Source organism: Lepidothrix coronata, unplaced genomic scaffold, assembly GCF_001604755.1.
Source record: "Lepidothrix coronata isolate B3197 unplaced genomic scaffold, Lepidothrix_coronata-1.0 Scaffold62, whole genome shotgun sequence".
Lineage (NCBI taxonomy): Eukaryota > Metazoa > Chordata > Aves > Passeriformes > Pipridae > Lepidothrix > Lepidothrix coronata.
The window spans coordinates 1,824,660-1,842,359 of NW_016690242.1; the positions used below are offsets into that span (position 1 = coordinate 1,824,660).

General features: G+C 37.1%; 1 protein-coding gene across 6 annotated transcripts in view; it reads left to right on the forward strand.

Annotated features, from left to right (window-relative positions):
• Positions 1-17,700, forward strand: part of ANKIB1 (ankyrin repeat and IBR domain containing 1) — an 83,431-nt gene that overhangs the window by 34,186 nt on the left and 31,545 nt on the right. For all 6 annotated transcript variants that reach the window (XM_017817711.1, XM_017817712.1, XM_017817708.1 and 3 more), the window contains exons 3-4: positions 11,140-11,440; positions 14,418-14,600. In XM_017817711.1, coding sequence (XP_017673200.1) covers positions 11,140-11,440; positions 14,418-14,600 — 484 coding nt within the window. The remainder of the gene's footprint in view (positions 1-11,139; positions 11,441-14,417; positions 14,601-17,700) is intronic.

Consider the following 17,700-nt stretch of genomic DNA (forward strand, 5'->3'; position numbering starts at 1 on the left):
GGATAACCCTCCACCCCATCTCCTGACCGTGACACCTGTCAGGAGGAGTCGACAAAAGGGCATTGTACTGGGTTTATGTGACAAGGTTTTGATAGCAGGGGGCTGCAAGGGTGGCTTCTGTGAGAAGAGATCAGGAGCTGCCTGACGCCGGACACAAATGGCTCCAGCCAGCTCCAAACCAGCCCCACCACTGGCCAGAGCTGAGACTATCAGTGATGGTGAGGGCACTTCTGTGATTACATATTTAAGAAAGGATGAAAAATGCTCTGCAGCAGCTGTGAGGGAGGAGTGAAAAAAAATGTGAGAGAGACAGCCCTACAGACACCAGACCAGAGAAGGAGGAGGAGGAGGTGCTGGATGCACTGGAGCAGAGATTCCCCTGCAGCCCATGGAGGTTGATGGTGGAGCAGAGATCCACCTGCAGTCCCCAGAAGAGCCTGTACCAGAGCAAGTGGATGTACCCTGAAGGAGCCTGCAGCCCATGAAGAGCCCATGCTGAAGCAGGTTACAGGCAGGAGCTGCATAGCCTGTGGAGAGGAGCCCACACAGAAGCAGGATTTCTGGCAGGACCCTGTGGGGGACCCACACTGAAGCAGTGTGTTTCTGAAAGGACTGTATCCTATGGAAAGAACCCACACAGGAGCAGTTCATGAAGAACTGTAGCCTGTGGGAAGGAGCCACGTTGGAGCAGTTCTGAAAGAGCTGTATCCTGTGGGTGGGACCCCCACTCTGGAGCAGCAGCAGAAACAGCAGAAATGAAACATTATGAACAGATCACAACCATCATTCCCCATCCACCACTGCTTGGTGGGGAAGGAGGTAAAAGAACCAGGAGTGCAGTTGAGCCCAGTGGAAAAGGGCTTTCAGTTTTGTTTTTATTTCTCGCTATCCAACTTTTCTATTAATTGGCAATAAATTAAATTAATTTCCCCAAGTTGAGTCTGTTTTGCCCGTGACAATAGTTGGTGAACCACGTCCTTGCTCTTATCCCAGCCCACAAGCTTTTTTGTTGTATTTTCTCCCTGTGTCCTGTTGAGGAGGGGGAGTGAAAGAGTGGGTGGGTCAGCATCTGGCAGCCAATGGAAGTTAATTACTACAGGAATCAAGGTAGTTTGGGGAGGGACATGCTTGGGATAACAGAGCAAGGGCTAGGAGGGGCTGATGATAATAATAAAAGATATGTAGCACTCAAAGGTGAATTTTGAGAGCTTTGTACAGCATAAAAATTGGTCTTATTCCACTGCAAACATCTATCGTGTTTCCTTATGAATTAAGGTCTTGACAGAAAATTCATATTCAAGAGGATAGTTCAAATTTCATTCCCTAAATGTATGTAAAGATATTACAGAGAAAGCACAAACAGGAAACATGTTTTCTCTAGAAAATGCAGTCTTTAGATGATCAAGCACATCCAGTGCCCTCAGGCTTTTTTTTGCCTAAGGTACATTTTAGACCATCTGACTGCTCAGGTAGAAAGAATTGCTATCACTGTGGAAAGTTATTCACTAGGGTTTGACTGTTGGTGAACCACTCCTGAGATACAACAAGAGAACAGACTTTTCCAGCAAGTGGCTGAGATGGAGTGACTGGAAATCACGAGGACCTACTTGACGTTGAAAGGAAAAAAAACCTACTTAGATAAACTGTCATTTCACAATATATGTGGTGTGACTTTCGGTGTTGCAGCTTTGCTGGGAAGCTTTTTGGATCAGTGACAGATTTTCTTCATTGTGTGTTTCATACTGCTACATCTGAGCACTTTGTGAGTATTCAAGCCAAAAGTGAATGATTGTAGCAGTTGCTGCTGGTCTTGGGCTGAAGAGGAGGGGGGAGGAGGTGATAGAAACACGGGGCTGTCGGGAGACAGGACAGGCTTGTGAAGCTGATTTTTTTCTAGAACAAGAAAAGCAAGGGTTTCCAGTTACAGAGATCCTGGAAATTGAGGCAAATGCTGAAACTAAGAAAAAAACCCACCCCACCCCTTCTTTTAACGTTCTTGGTGTCTGCCATTGCCATTTAGTTATAGGAGTAAAGGAACTCTGGCAATGAAGGCGTAGCTAAGCTAGCCAGGGAGAAACACTGGTAAATGGGCCCAGGGTTTGTTTATAGGAAGTATTTCTTGTTTCATTGCTGTAATTTGGGAAGTATTTTTCCCTTAAGTAGTGTGACAGAACATCAAAATAATGTGGTTTCCTCTAGGCTGATATTTTATATATTATATATTTATATGTTTTATAAAAACTTAAATAAATATACATCTCTTGGAATTTCAGCTACAGTCCTTTTCTGGCTGTTTAAGAGGTTTCAGAAATGACTGATCTAAGCAATTGTAATGCAATGAAAAAAAGTGTATTTAGATTACCAATATGTTATATAGGGTGAATTTGCCAGAAAACTTGTTGACATCAGAGGGAATGTTGCATTTGTCACAGCACATTCGGGACTGTCTCTTCCCGTGCCAGGTTTTGTTGGCTTTTATTCTTTTTACAGTCGAGTTGAAAACTAGTTTTGGATGAATTGGAGGGACATGTGTGTAGATTATTTTTCAGAACAAGATTTCTTTGAAGTTGAGAGGATATTAGAAGATTTTTGTGCTGCAAAAATATATGTTAAGGAGAAGTACTGGAGAAAACCCTGTTAACTTCTTTGCAGATCATCTGGCTTTAGAGAGGTCCCATGGTTGCTTATTTTCAGATAAGGCTGAAGCTGCTCTAAATTTCAGATATTGTTTTTTCTGGAGATGGAAATCAAAAAGAGGCTACTTCACTGTTTTGACTGGCAGAAGTTCTGCAAATATTTAAACTTTGAGATCCAAATTGACCTAAATCATTCGTGCTAAAATCTTCAGAAAGGTGCTGCAAATCATATTCTTTCTTTATCAAATTTCTGAACATCTATTCAACGCTTTGCCAGTAAGTCTGATGTTCCCTTTTAAATTACTTTCCGTAACTGTACTTCTGATATAAATGTGAGCAAAAGAAAAATAGTAAGGTTATTAGAAGCTCTTTGTCTAATAAGGACAAATGGGAAAAATATGGAGCTATTAACCAAAACAACAGGATTCCAGGGTAAGGAAATTTTTATGAAATGTAGGGATGTTTTCAGTAGGTTGTTCAGAAAACCTGAAGGAGTCTTTGAGTCTTTTTTTTTGTTCTTCATGGTAACTCTTTGAATGACTAAATTTTCTTGGTGTTCTCCAGGCAATTTTAAAGCTCATTTGGGAAAAAAAGATTATGAAGGCATAATAGTTGACTAAACTTCTTTCCTAAAGGTAGTTTTTAAAAGTTTTGACTTCTGAATTTAGTATAAAAGATAGCTACCTAACTATATTCCCTTTCTCCCACATAACAAAATAATTCTGTCCTGTTTCAATAACTTAAAATTTATGATGCATTTTAATATTTTATCTGAATAGTTTATTAGAATGTCAATCTCTAGATTATTCACTTTGAACAACAAAAAGCAAGCTTCTTTTTAATTATCAACAATTACACAGATAAATATTTAAAATATATTGGTATGTATGTGTGCATTGGAAATATTCATGCTAGGCCCCCTTTATAGTCAGTGTGGGCCTAGGTAATAATCTAGTCAGAATGATTAGTGAAGGCAACAGCACAATTCACGTATTGCGAAGTTGACCATAAAATATTTTAAATTACTCGTGTGCCAGAAGTGCCTGTTTCTTCCCATTGATTTTAAAGGGAATTTAAGAGAACTAGATCAGCCACAGTTGTCTGCACTATAGGTTGCCAGAGCTGCAAAGATGAATCTTATCCTACATTATACTAAATGTGTAAAATCAAATAGTAAGCACCTGCAAAGCTGTAAATTGAACTCTTTGGCAGTTTTACAATATGAGACATGAATGCTACTTGTGGGAGATCCTGCTTGTGATATAGTGAGAGACAATAAAATTAAGAAGCCTTTAAAACTGAGCAAGTTCTTACTGTGACTGAATCCCCACTGGAGAAAACTGCCAAAGACAGAAAGCAGAGGGGGCACTTGGAGGAGCAGCTACAGACAGGGAATAGCAGCAGTAGCATTTGCTAGGTTTCTCAAAGGCTGCCACCCACTTGGGCACTGTCTTCTAAAGTACAGTAAGGCGGGTTGAAAAACTCAGACCCTTACTTGACTGACTTCCTTGGGGTTTTTCCTGAAGGCTCAAAATCTCACTTAAAAGCTGTTCTCCCTGACTAGGTGTGTATAGCTTCCCAAGGTATCTTCCCTGGTGCTCCTCGTGACTTCCTCACAAAATACAAAACAGTGGCTAGACTTTATCCTAATAGTCTGACCAACAAGCAAAGCTCATCCTGTCAGCTGCTATGTTTTCAGGTCTTAAAACTGGCCTTTTTTCTATCTGATTTCTGGTTATTTTAACCTTAGTAGGTTGAAGATATGTGATGCCTGTGGAATTTGTTGCTCACAACACACAGCCTTCCTCTCCAGTTACAGCTGCTACTGTTGAGTATGTTGAGTTATTGCCTCTTCTTGCTGCAAGGTGTTTCTGCACTGTTAGGAAATTGTTCTTATTTTTCTCTCCTTGTGGAAATCAGACACTGCAAATAAAATTGCTTTGTTAGTGGTGGTGAGATGCGATAGATTAGTGCAGTACACTATTAAAGATTGCTTATTCTGTGTTGTCTGTTCTCCTTAGTAGAGCCTTTGTGAACATTTTACCATGGGCAAAGTAAAATTTTATTTGGGTTCTACTGGAGTACAGCTTTGGTCCTTCACAGCTGAGATGACCAAATCTTTATTTAAACTAATTTTGTTGCCAGGTAGAGTTTGTGACTCTATCGGGTCGATTGGTAACTGCTGAATCATTGTGTCAAATGGCTTAACTTCACCCTAGGGTTAGAGTCACACGTGGCTTCCTTACCACAGAGATTTGTTGGCTCAGTAGTTACTGGAATAATGACTGAGAGACTTGCAGTTTCTGATAAACAGAAGTAAATTCATCAGAAATAACTCATTAACTTTTATACCTAAATGCAAAATCCAAGCAGAATATTCAGTGACATTGTATATTGACCCAGTTTTCCTTTTTGTCAAAATTCAGACTGTGGATGATTTGATTATTTAAATTTGCAAATTTTTTTCAATTTAACATAATAAAGTTATGTCATTGAGACGTTTAAGGAAAATAAAAATTAGTGTCATTAAAGATCAAGCAACATACAAATTGAAACAATTTTACGGGAGGGAGAGATAGAGGAAGATGAGATAATTTCTGTAACATTCATAGCTTTTAAGAAATAGAAGTGATGCAAAGCTTGTTAGTATTTGCTGTGGAATTTCATAATTATTGCTGTATAAATAATATCAACACTAGATGTCATACGCTGCCAAGTAATTTACAAGCTGATACTTAGATAGTGGTCCCAGTCAGAAATAGAAATCTGTGTGTTTAAAAGGTGAAGATGAATGCACTCATTAGCAGTTCCGTGTTTATTATTTCATCTGACATTTTTTTGAGACCAGTTTAAAAATAATAGTCTCACAGTTATGTGAGAAGAGAATTCAGCATGGATGGTCTTTTCGGAAAAAAATGGGATTTAGAGAGAAGGCTGGAAGGCTGACACCCATGTTCAAGAATTGGTTCTAGCTGTAAAGAAATGTATATAAGAAAGGACCAGAGACAGAGATGTAAATCACATGGATTTTACTTTACAGAGGGCTGTCACAAAAGCTGCTGGTAAGCAGCCAGGTCCAGTGGAAGCCAGTTGTAATTTGGCACTCAGCTCTATTTCTTTTGAAATCTCACTCAGAATATTGAAATAAAATCCAGAAGTGGCATGGGATCCTGGAAACAGTATTATGACTGTCCAGGGGAAGGCCAAACTCAAGTAGCTCATAAATAAATCAGTAGATTTCTGGTTGCAAGTAACTTACAGATGTTATTGATACTTTTTTGCATCAGGGATTGTTTAATTCTATGTTTAATGCTGCTGTTCATCCTAACAGACATAGGAACTGTATATAAAGCATGTTTTTTTTTTTAGCCCATGGTAAAACAAATGTAAGGATGAGCCAAGTTTTGTGTTCCTTACTTTTGGTGTACACTATCTCTGGATCTGTGCTCCACAATTCAGTTGTATCTCCTTGTCACTCCTGCACATTGTGCCTCTTGCTTTTTTGTGTTGTACAAAGCCAAAGATTGCTATCTCTGTACAGAAGGTCATACTTAATCATATTTGCTGACACAAATCCACTAAACCAGAGAAACTTTTCAACCCGTTTGCATCTCTTTAGTAAAGAGAATACAAAGTTCTTTATTGATGCATATTTGTATAAGACCTTTCTTAGGTGTATTTTAGCTGATGGGCTACTACGTTGACATGAAACAGTCCAGAAATGGAACTCGGATGTGGATGCTGACCTACTTTTAATTACTTTAATAGTCTTTTGGAAATGAGCTATTTGGAGAAACCATAGGTGAAATTATAGCAATACAGTGAAAAAGATGGTAAGGCTTTTTAGAGCCAGTATAGGAGAGAGTGAAGACAGTGCTTGCATTCTAGGTAATATTTTTGAATGGAACGTTACGTCAAGTCCGTAAGTGAAATTGGCCCAGAAGAGCACATGTTGAGAGAGTCAAAAGATTTCCATTTAAACCTGAGATTTCTCTGAGTAAAAGATGTGATTCATATGTTACCATAGTTTGGACTTGCTTCTCAGATTGGTGGTTTTCTCTGAAAATCTGCAGAAATTGAGTAGTAGGAAATTATTTGACCTATTTGGGCAGATGTACCATACTTGGTAGGAGTCATATGAATGGGAACAAATGGAGGCATTTCTATTTAAGAAAAATACAGTATTGGAGGCCGGAGTGGATTACTCGACATAAGGGACCTTGGAATGTCTGTGAAGATTTCAAATTTCAGAAGGAAAATTAACTCTTCACAGACTTCCATCAGCAGTGGTGACAGTATCATTGACAGCCTCCTGGATGCTTCCTTTGCTCTTAGTCCAAATTATCACTGGTATAAACTTGCACCTTACTACAACAGGATACTCCTAGTGTTTGTGGGAATTTTGGTAGTGTTAATAACAGTTCTTAGGCAAGGGGCCAACTAAATTAAGGCTTACAAAAAATCAGGATAGTAATATGTGGGTTTTCTTTCATAGTCTTTGTTTTACAGTAGGAATAGTCATTCTCTCCTGTCCAGGTTTTTACTGATGCAGGAGATTCCTAGGCTGTAAGAAAGACTTAAGAATCTCAGTGAAACAGAGAAGAAACTTTAAGTACTAATAAATAATTTTCTAGCACTATGTAACAAATAAAAATATCAATAATTATGTTTACTCGATGTGGCTTTCAACATCAGGTAAATAATATACTCTTCACAAAATGATTTAAACCAGTAATGACTAAAAAGATTTCTTCAAATGCTTGCTAGTACTGTGGTTGTTTTGTTATACTACATTTGGGAGAAAAGTACTTTGAGTTAGTGAAATAATCAGCATTATTCAATGTTTAATGCATTAATATTGTCCTACTGTGTTGGAAGCTGAATATTTGATAATTGTATGAATTAATTCATTGCATATGAGTTTTAAATTATTGGGTAACAGGACTTGGCTTTTCTGTTTGTTGTTATAACTCACCGCTTACCTATACTTCTTTTAATGCTCTTAAAATACTTTTCTTAATTCTCATACTTCTCTTAAGGCTATGAGCTTTGGGTTTATACCTTCACTGGAGTTTGCAGTGTAATTTTCTTTAGCAAGCTGTACTTAAAGGTCTATCCAACCCAAGCAGCAGAGGGGATGTTGTGAAAGGGAACCCTGTGCAGATCATTTTGCATTATTGCTGCAGCTCACCTTTTTCTAGTACCTTACTTGTCTTGCTTAAAGCAACAGTGTAATTTTCTGTGTAGTTTGTATGGTATACATAAGTGCTTTGCATTCAAAAATCGGTACATTTCACTGTTTTTGTTCATTCAGACATGCTTTAGTCTCCAGCTGTCAGAACTACCTTTATAATCTCATTTTACACTAGTTTTTATTTTGGTTCTATTTTTCCACACATAGGTACATTTTCGTATGGTTTTATGTGCATATATATATAGCACTGAATCACAGAATGGTTTGAGTTGAAAGGAACCTTAAAAATCACCTAGTTCCAATGATGTATGTCTATATATAGCTATAATGTATATGGCATTTGTTTAGAGAGACAAAGAGACTGTAAATGTGGTGTTTTTTGTGCCCCCAACCATTAAAAATGTTATTAAAACCTGAAGAAATGGTTGTGTTGATGTTAGTTTCCCAACTGAGGGCATGTCCCAGTTGTTTATTATTCAAGTTCACAGCCTTGCGATCTTGAGTCTCTTGCTGCTTTTCTGCAAATGCAGATAGTGGTAGGTGTAAATGTTACAGCCCTTTCCTTTTTGTCACTTCTTCAGCACTTTTTTCATGCTTTTGTCACCTCAAGTTTGGATTCTGCAAAGAGCTACAGCTTGAAGCAAAATCTGGAAGCTGCAACTAGAGTAAAGTCTGGCTGCCTTGCAGTTAAGTGATATTTCCCATAGGCAATGCATATTTTCACTCTATCAGTACATTTCCAGGCAAAATTTAGCTTCTTATACCTCTGAAGTTGTGAGCCAAATTGCAGGAGTCTACAGAACTGATCTGTGGAAGTCTTATGCACCAAATACCACTGTTAAAAATGGAGTCTTGTTGAATAATGAATTTGTGGATGTAAAATTTACCCTTTTTTGGATACTAGTCATCTTCTCTGAACTTGAAGTCATGGATTCACCTGGGCTTTTCAACACTGGCTTGACTTCACCTTGCACTGAAGAGCTGATCATATCCAAGTGCCTCTATAGAATACATCTCCTTGTCCTCCACTGAGTTACCTTTTTCTCCCTTCCTCCCCCCATTCTTTTCTCCCTCCCACCCATTTCCCTCCTTCTATCTCCATCTTTCCCACCTTCCTTCCCCTCCTTTCTTTCTGTCTCTAGTTTCATACTATGAAAAGCTAATTCAAACCAGCAAATTGATTTTAGATAGTGTTTGATACTGGTTATCTTACCATTTCATGTAATTGACTCTGAAGCATTTTGCCTGTTACTAAATCCCTTTCCTCTGAAAACAAACAAAAAACCCCCAAGCAAACAAAATATGCTGTAAATTTTTTTGACAAGATCTTTAATCTCAAGTTTGGCATATTCATATTTCCTAACAAATGGATCTATCATGTCAGCTATCATGGAATGAAAGAGAGATTTCTCTAAGGAACAATTTTGCTGCCAAAATAGGGCAACGTAGAGGAGACTGTTTTGTTTTTATCTTTTCCTCTGAATACTTTGTTGCCACTTATTTAAAAGAAAACAGTGTTTTGACAATAAGCTTCCTTATGAATTCAAACTGCTCAGAGATTTTCAGGAGGAAGAAAGGACAGAATTCTGACTGAGAAACATCCATCAAGGCATCCTTCTGTCGCAGGACCAAACCATCTGTGCCTAATTTTTCCTACTGAAATACTTGTCCAGACTGCTTTCAATAATTTCCAAAAGGGAAATTCCACATCCACCCTGTACAGCTTCTTCCTTTATTAATAAAATAGTTCTAGGATTATTCTTTGTCCTGAACAAAGCATTGACAAACTCTGAGAGAAAAGTGTACCATGTGGTGCCCGGTGGGATGTGTTCAGGGACAACAGAAAGAGGAGATGACATTTAGACTTGTAACCATAGCATAAGGCAGTAACTGAGGTAAATAACATTTTCTTTTGTCAGTTTGGTTACCAAGTTCTTCTGCTCACCACTGTTCACCAAGAGCAATATTGTCTGATTTTTTTATTTAGGCAGCACCTTCTTTCAGGTGACTGAGCTGCCTGAAAGTGTTTGAAACTGTTTTTAGTCGGTCTTAGGGATGAGGTCAGGGAGGGTAGAAGCTGGTTCCCTGCGCTGATATAATGAGGATTCCAGAATAACTGTTTTTTTCATATTTGTAAACTATTTGGAGTCAGGGAACAGCCTGGAGAGGAGACATACAGTGACTTCTGCAGGTTTTATGTGGGGGGTGGTTTATGGGAACAGTGCAAGCATTTCTGCAGTGACTTCTTGAACGTACGTGCCATGCTTCTGATTTACCCTGATATTACCTCTCTGGGAACTAACTGTCCTTTCTCCCCTCGCATGGAATTCTTTCACCATTGCTGTCTCTCTGACCCCAGTGCTTCAAAGAGGTGGTCTTTCCTCTCTGCCATTTCCTAACATTCACTCTCCCTTAAGAAAAAAATATTATTTTAGTGTACATCAAAAGGCTAAAGCAAGTTTGGGTTCACAGGGCTTGTATGATTTGTTTCAGTTCTTCCATTTCAGATCTGGATTGTAACTTCTGAAAATCCTTGCTGGCAAGAAGCAGCAGGGAGCTGCTTTGTCTCAGGAGCTGTTAGGATTCAAAACTGTGATTCTAAGAATCAGCCTGTTTCCCTTTTATTCCTAAGCAGATCCTTTTTGCTGGTATAGTTTATTGTCCACTTTGCCTCTAAAGCATTCAGGAGGAGACTTAAATTCTTGCCAACCTCCGTCATCTGCATAGGGGAGGATTTGCATTATGTTGCACTTCCATATATTCTAGAGTGAGAAAGTAGTCTTTCCTCAATGTGTGCAGAGCTGGCAGGAAAAGTATTTAAATTATTTTAAAAAGTAGTAAGTTCTGCATTGACATCTGACTAAAGATACAGGAAAGGAGAATGAATTTTTAAGAAATTGCTCATTCATCTATTTGCAAACTACCAAATGTACTACTATTCAGGACACAGAGCAGAAGAAATAAATTATCTTCTTCATCAATCTTGTGACTTAATAACATTTATCACAATACAACACAGAATTGTAGAATAAACTTTGCCAATTAAAATTTATCTCACACACTGACAAATTATATATGATACTTAGTGATATTTCAATAATTCATCTTGATCTTGGCTCTCGGCTCCTAAGAGAAATGGAGGAGTGCTGTCCAGTAGTAATTATCTGTTAAAGAACGTTCATCACTAACATGGCTAATCAGAATCTTTGCAAGAAAAAGAGAGCTGTCATAATAGACTCTTCCCACTTCAGGAAAATGAATGGCATTGTGTGCTAATTATTTTTCTTTTATTCTTTCCCCCCCTTGCAGAACTTTCCTTTTTGTTAGAGATGGTAACCCAAATAAACGGAATGTGCACAATGAGACATCTATGCACTTACTGTGTATGGGACCTCAGATCATGATCTCAGAAGGAGCTCTTCATCCTCGCCTGGCACGACCCTCAGAAGATGACTGCAGAAGAGCAGATTGTCTGCAAATGATCCTGAAGTGGAAGGGAGCAAAGCTGGATGAAGGACAATATGAACGAGCAGCCATTGATGCTGTTGATAACAAAAAAAATACACCTTTGCACTATGCTGCTGCCTCAGGGATGAAAACCTGTGTCGAGGTAAAAGTTCATATATAATTATAAGTTTATATATCTGGTTATTAGTAAACAACATGCAGTGTTTCACAAAGCTGCTTTGGGCAGAATCTCATATAGTATATTGAATTAACTTTTTAATTCTATTTTTCATTAATTGGAAAAACTGCAGAGATAAACAGCCCAAAACATACACTGTAGAAAACAATTAAAGAAATGTATTATATATATATGAACTTCATAACACAAAGTCCTCAACATTAAGAAGACTCCTGTAGGCTTATAAAAGTTGAAATTAATTACAAGACTGTAACAGTGGAGAAAAAGCTTTAAAGTAGGCATAGGCATACCTGTATGTGTAAAGAGACATGAAAACTGCCTTAGAGAAAATCAGAACTCTTTTTATTTTGCACTGTACTGAGACTGAGAAATGCTCTCCATGTTTCAAGAACAGGTTTCATGTCTTTAATTTACAGTGCCCAACTTTTTTAGAGTATGCCATATATCTGTGTTAACATACTTAATTACCTTTTCACAAATTAAAAATTAATGTTTATGAAAGTAGTGGATAGCAGTGAGTAATTGGGAATGACTTTTGAAGGTTTATTTATTTTTAAACTGTATCAAGTAATGAGAACTAGTATTTAAATGTGCTGGTAATTTAATTTGAAGAACAGACATCTAACATTTTCAAAAACAGCTAACATCTTCATAAGTCCCTCTATTTTAACATCAAGATTTGTTTTTTCAATGGCAACAATTGACTCAGAGTTCAGCATTTATATTTAAAATTTACATTCTTTTTCTTCTGTGCATAACTTCATGTTTATTGAGACTACACTTCACTCATTAACTTGATTTCAGCAAAATTTACATCACCTCTTTATCCACCTCCTTTTCTAGATAACTACTTCATACCTTAAACAGTCAGGTCCCAGAACCCCTTGGACTTACTGGTCTCTGCAGTAAAAAATTATGCTCTCCCTGTATTTTCCTGACTTTCTCTGGAGGTATTTTTAGTATTGGGGCTACTTTTCCTACCTTCTAATCTTGTACTGTGACAGATTTAGGCAATATGTTGCATATTATAATAAACAGTTAAGAAATTTCATATTTAAGTTTTATTAGGACTCATGAATATAAGTACCATCTGATGCTGGCTATCTGTATTACTGTTTGCTTTACTGATTTTTCTAGAACCTCTTGTGCTGAGACTTCAGTTTGAAAGACTTACTTTTGTGTCCTTCATAAAGTATATGTTGTATATCCAGAGAGAACCTGGACTCCAACATTTCATACCACTTTTCTGCTTTTATGTTATTTGAGATTGCTTTTGCACTTTGTCCAGCAAACAACTTTACAAACATGTTGACAGATTTTCTGGGTGATGTTTTAAAATTATTTATTCTGAGTTGTTATGCACTTGGTATACTGCTCAAAAAACAGTCAGATCCTTCTTTACTGTGATTTTACATTTACCTTTCCCAGGCTATGTTCTTCACATATTCTTTATCTGGAGACATCTTCAGCTTCTTATTACCTGTACAGTTCTGTCCTGTAACACCATCTTGAAAGATTCTTCTGATGTTTCTAGAATTTTTTTCCACTTGACTTTTATTTAGTACCACTTTTTTTTAAAGTAGGCAGTGGATTATTTGTCTTTTTACTGCTTCTGCAAGAGTGATGATTCTAAGTATATTTTGGAAATTGTTAATGAGTGGTTCTTTGATGGTTAACATCAACTGAATTGCCTAATCCTCAAGTTGTCCTTCGTCTCTCCAGTAGAGAACCCCAGGACCACCTTTCTCCCAGTTTTTGTGGTGGTTACTCTCACTTCAGAACAGCATTCCTTTTTCATCATCTCCCTCCTTTCCTGTAACTTTGCAGGAATACCTCAGTCCTGTATCTTCCCCTATCCCCACCACATCCAAATAAGAAAAGGAAAACCCAAATATAGATCCTTGCAGATGAACCACCTACTAGTTGATTTGTTTGGAGTTGATAGTCAAATGTGCAGTCTTGATACTGCTCCATTCACATATGTTCGACTTCTCCTCTGAGCAGAACAGCTGTGTGGAACCCATTGCTAATGATAGTTTGGGCAAAGTTAATGTGCTTTACCCCAAACTACTGAATAGAAAAAAGTAACTTTCATGCTGAATACATTTGATTTTATGCAGATGCATTCCACTCTATCACAGTATAAGAAATAATAATAAACAAATAATAGATAATAATAAATAGGCAAAATGGTCCACTTTGGCCTTTAAAATCTGTGCATATGTTGTCAGATCAGTTTATAGCAAGAGACAAGGCTGGCAAGTTAATGAGAGCAGAACAATTAGTGTTTATTAGCGAGAGACTGCATTTTGGGGGGGTTACTGTCAAGGGACAAGTTTGGTAAAATGGCCCAATACTAGACCATATTAGAATTACTGCCATTAGCATTATTTCATTTCACTTTTCTCACCTCAAAACCAAGGTACTACCGGCAGTATTTTGTTCCCCCTGTGAATTGGTACCCTATTATCCTTCCTACCCAAGGAACCTCCCATTTTCTGTCACTACCAGTGTACCACCGCTGGGACAAATGGTGGAGTTATACCCATGTAGAAAGAATATTTAAAAGTGTTTCATCTTGCCAGGTGCTTGGGGGCCTCAGGCCTCTCATTTTCTATGGAGCACTGACCATATCAGTATAACAGTATTTTAGTCTTTAAAACCTCAGAGAGACATTGTACAGCATTGCCTGGTAATATACTTTTGAGATTTTGTGGTTCTTTGGAATTATGGTGGATATAGGTCTAATTATGCATAAAATCAAGCAGTAATTTATTTAATAACTATTGAGAATCTTTTCCAAAGACCATTGTTACTATATTTGTGTCTCTGTTTTTCTTCTTCATATTTTTTGTTCTCTTCTTAACTGGCTTGCCTTTTCTTTAGGCTGTTATTAGAGTTGCTAATGAATAACTGTTTACTTTGCCATTTTACTTTTCAGCTTCTAGTAAAACATGGTGGAGATTTGTTTGCAGAAAATGAAAATAAAGATACCCCATGTGACTGTGCAGAGAAACAGCACCACAAAGAGCTGGCTCTTAACCTGGAGTCTCGAATGGTATTTTCACGTGATCCTGAAGCTGAAAGCATTGAAGCTGAGTATGCCGCTTTAGACAAAAAAGAGGTCAGAGGATACTCTAAATCTGAAGTATTTTACACATTTATATTTGTAGCAGTTGCATTGTGACAAAAGTCTGCAAAGTATTTCAGTAAGCACTGTCTGTACTTTGTAAACAATTTGATTTTAGCACAGCTCTTTATAACTTTCAAGTTAAGCTCAGAGAACATAAATACATTGTCAAAATTAATCAGAAATTTTATTCATATACTTGATTATGTGGACTGTCTTGAGAGGGTTGCAGGCTGTAAGTCTGAAGAAGATACAGTGGGGCCAGTAAGCTGGGAAACAGTTTCCCTTAACCAAACACTTTTTATTTTTTTTATTTCTTAAGATGACTTTTTCTCTCAAAAATGAGGGCAGGAGAAATTCTGAAAAGGAGAAAATCTGTGAGATAGAGAAGGGAAACTGTTCTCGTGGATCTTCCCAGACTGAGACTAGTTGAATGTTACCAAAAATCAGCTGAGTAGTGCAGGACTTCAAAACAGTGCCTTTCCTTTCTTGTTTTATAACTTGATGCCTGAAGCTACTGCATACCAGAACTGGTACGAAAAACAGGTAATAACAGGTGGTGTTGTTTCCAAGTCAATTATTGAGAGAGACAATTCACTGACACAAATTTGCTTGAATTCTGTTATGCCTTACACATGACTATGATTCAATAAGAATAATTTGACCAGAAAGATTCTGAGTAAAAGTTCCCTCCCCACCCATAATCAGATTTTAATTACCTAAAATTCTAAATAAGTATACATAGATAATATCATTCAGTAAATATTACAAAGTAATTCTGTTTAAATTAAAGGACAGTTGATTTCTCTATGGCTACTTCCCTCAAAAAGAGCATGGCCTGGCCTTTTACTAGCTTAGTGCACCTAGGACCTAATGATGCTTGAAAGAAAATTCATTTAGATTTAGATGTGAGTAGACTTAGATCACATCAACTGTTCCCATGAAAAATGCCACTAATGGTCACTTTTACTTGAAAGTAAGAAAGCTTTTGTACTGTTCAATTAATTTCTTTACTAATTTTCTTGGATAAATTCAAATATAAACAAGCTTAATTAGATTGTTTATTCCTAGATGAGACATTTTGAGATGAGGTTTAATATACTTGAATTTACATTGAAATAGCAAATGTAATTAACTCATTTTAATTTCTCTGAATATTTCCATATTGCTGTAAGAAGATAGTTGGAAATGATATTTTCTCTCTTGGCAGAAACACTTTAAAAGACTGCAGCAGTTTCCTGCTACAATTACAGTTTACCACTCCTTTGGTTATACAAGTAGAACTGTTTGGATGGTTACATTGTCAGCTGGATCATAGCAATGTTTAGGCTTAAAAGAAAAAAAAGTTTTAAAGAGTGGTAATATGTAATTGTTTTATTTAGGCTGACTAATTTTTATCTTTATACCATGGCTTTTCTGGCATATACACCAGCACAGCTAAGAGAACAGGGAACTTACAAATATGAGTGGGGCAAATCAAGAACCACTTGAATAGGCATTTCAGCAAGAGAAAATACTGTCTCATGACTGTTTAAAGTGGATGCTGAGCAAAACCAGCTTAAAGACTTGATAGTTACAAGAAAATATGCAGTTGTCCGTCTCACATACCAGGGCAGCTTTCCCAAATCCCAAAAAATGTCAGCCTGGAATTCAGTACACTAATTGATTATCTTGGGGATTTACATAGAGCGATTCTGCCTTTGTGTGCTCCCTTCTGGTTTTTCTCCTCTTTCCTTGTGACTTTTCAGTGGGATAATTTCCCTAACTTCTTGTTTAGCTGTAACAGCACAAGTGCTGGCACAAGAGAGATAACAAGAGCATGCAGCCATGAGAAGGTAATTTTTCAGTCTTAGCCCTCAGGGTGGGCTTTTCAGTTGAAAAAAAACCAGCCTTAGAAAGACTTGCACTGAACTGCAATCCAAATGCCCACATGTGCTCATCCTACAGGTCTGTGCACAAATGTCTGGAATGGGCAGTGGAAGCTGCAATTACCACTGGCTGTTATCTTAATGGGGCATGAGAAGTAATCCAAAAGCCTTTCCCAAAACACAGATGCTTCACCAAAATTGCCTCTCAAAGATGGTTCTGTATTTTTTTCCTCTCAATTTCATTTCTATATATTATTAAACACTGAGGTACCGAGTGTACAAAATGCTTGTTAAACGTAGTATTTAGCCTGTAATCATTTGGTGGTGTCCTTCAACATCCTTCCAAGACACAGAATATTCATTCATGAATAATTAAAATACTTTCAATATGAAGAAGTGCATTTTCAAAGTAACTTCATCCCTTAAATGAAGGTTACAGGAAAAGACACATTTGAAAACCATGAATAGGATTTCTTTCCAGGCAAAACAGGCAAATGGACTTAACTCCAGTGTTTATGATATGCACGATAGTATCTGGAATGATAGTACCCAATACCTCCCCTTCCAGACCTGCTGTGTTTACAGGAGAACAGTCCTTTTTTTCTTGATTCTTTGCTCTTACTTTGTTGAACAATCTCAAAAAAAAAACTTTGTTACATAAAATCTTAAGTTTATATTTATCTTTTAAATCTAATTGAAGATAGACTAAATAATATGACAGTAAGTGGTTATTTTTAAACTGCCTTTATAAGTTTTGGTTGTTTTATTTGCACAGTCTTTTAAATTTCTGTTTACTGTAGCATGGGAGCATATTTGTCTTGGTTATGTATCCCTGGGAGATAACCACATTCTTCCTTTCAATCACATCATACAATGTTATGAACTTACATAAGAAACACCTGGGAATGAGCAGTACCTCAGAGCAGATCATCCAGAACAGTTTTGGCTCTTAGTCAGAGTCGGTGGAATTTATTGTGCAATAGCAGAGTGTATGATTTCTTCATTCATTTTACATATGTGCCACTGCATACTGTAGAAATACACTGATAGTGAATGTGTCACAGATAATTTATTGAGTGTATAGTAATTGGAATGGTTTTCTTCAGTTCCTGAATTGATGTCATATAAATATACAAGTAATGCAAATACCATAAGTACAAAGAGCAAGGAGTTATCTAAAATTATTAAAAATTATTTAATCTCTACAGATAGAGAATGGTTTATTA